The sequence below is a fragment of the Onychostruthus taczanowskii genome, unplaced genomic scaffold, assembly GCF_017590055.1.
Source record: "Onychostruthus taczanowskii isolate IOZ18803 unplaced genomic scaffold, ASM1759005v1 scaffold39, whole genome shotgun sequence".
NCBI classification, from domain to species: domain Eukaryota; kingdom Metazoa; phylum Chordata; class Aves; order Passeriformes; family Passeridae; genus Onychostruthus; species Onychostruthus taczanowskii.
This window is the reverse complement of record NW_024501348.1, coordinates 5,737,537-5,738,880: the sequence shown is the minus strand read 5'-3', so window position 1 is coordinate 5,738,880 and position 1,344 is coordinate 5,737,537. Positions and strand designations below refer to the sequence as shown.

The following is a 1,344-nucleotide window of genomic DNA, read 5'->3' as shown; positions in this document are numbered from 1 at the left end:
GGCCCCGGCCCGGCGGCCGCTGCGCCGTGACAGGTGGCGGCGGCGAGAAGCGGCCCCGGCCCCGGGGGCAGCGCCCGGCAGGACCGTTCGTCACCCGCGGGGGCCGCGGCAAGGGCGAGGGCAGCCGCCCTCCTCGCCCAGCGGCGCACCTGCCCTGCCCGCCCCTACCTTGTTGAGGTGGGGGTCGCGGAGCACCTCGTAGCCCCTCTTCATGGTGAGCTGCAGGGTCCGGGCGCCGTCCCGTTTCTTCTCGTCTCCCTTCCCTGCTTGCATGGTGCGGCGCGGCGAGGCTGACTGCCGTCAGGTCGCTGCGGGAGCGGAGGCAAAGTGACGGCGGCTCCTCCTGCTGAGGTGACCGCCCGGCGGGGTGGGATGATCCTACCGGAGGGCGGGAGGGAGAGAGGGAGGGGGCAGAGCCGTGGCGAGGCGCCGCCGCCGCGGGAGGGGGTCACCGGCGAGCCGCTGAGTCACCGGCGGCTCCGCGCGCGGCCGGGCGGCCGCCCAGGTGCGAAGGGCAGCGGGGGTGCGGGCCCGCAGCCCTGCCCTGCCCGGGGATGCAGGCTGCGCTGCCTTCTAGCGCAGCGGAGGGGCCGCCCGGAGAAGAAGGCCGATCAGGGATCACCTGCTGCGGTGGGCTGGCAGGCGCGGCTCTGCCTCGTCACGCCGGGTTTGGCACAGGGGCTGCCGAGCGCCGCGCCCGGACCCCATCGGCCGGGACAGCGCTGACCCCCCTGGCGCGGCCTCACGCAGGAGCCGGGCCTCCGCGCTTGGGTCACGTTCAAGTTTCACTTTCCTTCTGCTATTTAAATGGCCATGAAATCCAATCTTTCCCGAAGGGGACGGACTACATAGCTTCGTACAGTCCGGAGCACATGTTTGATGTAATTAGCTGTGGGTTAGCTTCAGCTGTGGTGGCTGGGGTTATGTCTGGTCAGGATGGAGAGCACCGGGGCAGAGCAGGTGCTCAGCTGGTTTGTACTGCTAGCCCTGACATTTGTTTTCAGTATGTTCTGAAATTCTTTGCATACAACCCATTGTGTACTGTATCACTGTGGCCTTATTCCTCTAAATTCACATATATAAGCAAAAATAATTTCCATATGGATGCTGTAGTCCTGCTGGAGAATTTGCACAGCTTTAAATGTGTGACTAGAGGATTAATTTAGAAAGGTTTTGTTTCTGTTGTCAAGCAGCAATGAACAGATGCAGATTTTGCAGCTCTTTCAAACTTACCTCTTCACATTTAATCAGTAGGCCTTGTATCCATACTACTACCTAATCTTTTATTAAAAAAAATACTTCCACAGAATCTGGTTTTTACCAAATTTCCTATTAAGTAGCTCT

The 1,344-nt window shown here is 61.3% G+C and overlaps 1 protein-coding gene across 1 annotated transcript in view; it reads right to left on the bottom strand.

The window, feature by feature from the left end:
• Positions 1-797, bottom strand: part of ME1 (malic enzyme 1) — a 155,475-nt gene extending 154,678 nt beyond the window's left edge. The window contains exon 1 of the mRNA XM_041412404.1: positions 169-797. Within this exon, the coding sequence (XP_041268338.1) occupies positions 169-273 (105 nt within the window). The 5' untranslated portion in view covers positions 274-797. The remainder of the gene's footprint in view (positions 1-168) is intronic.
• Positions 798-1,344: the final 547 nt, after the last annotated feature.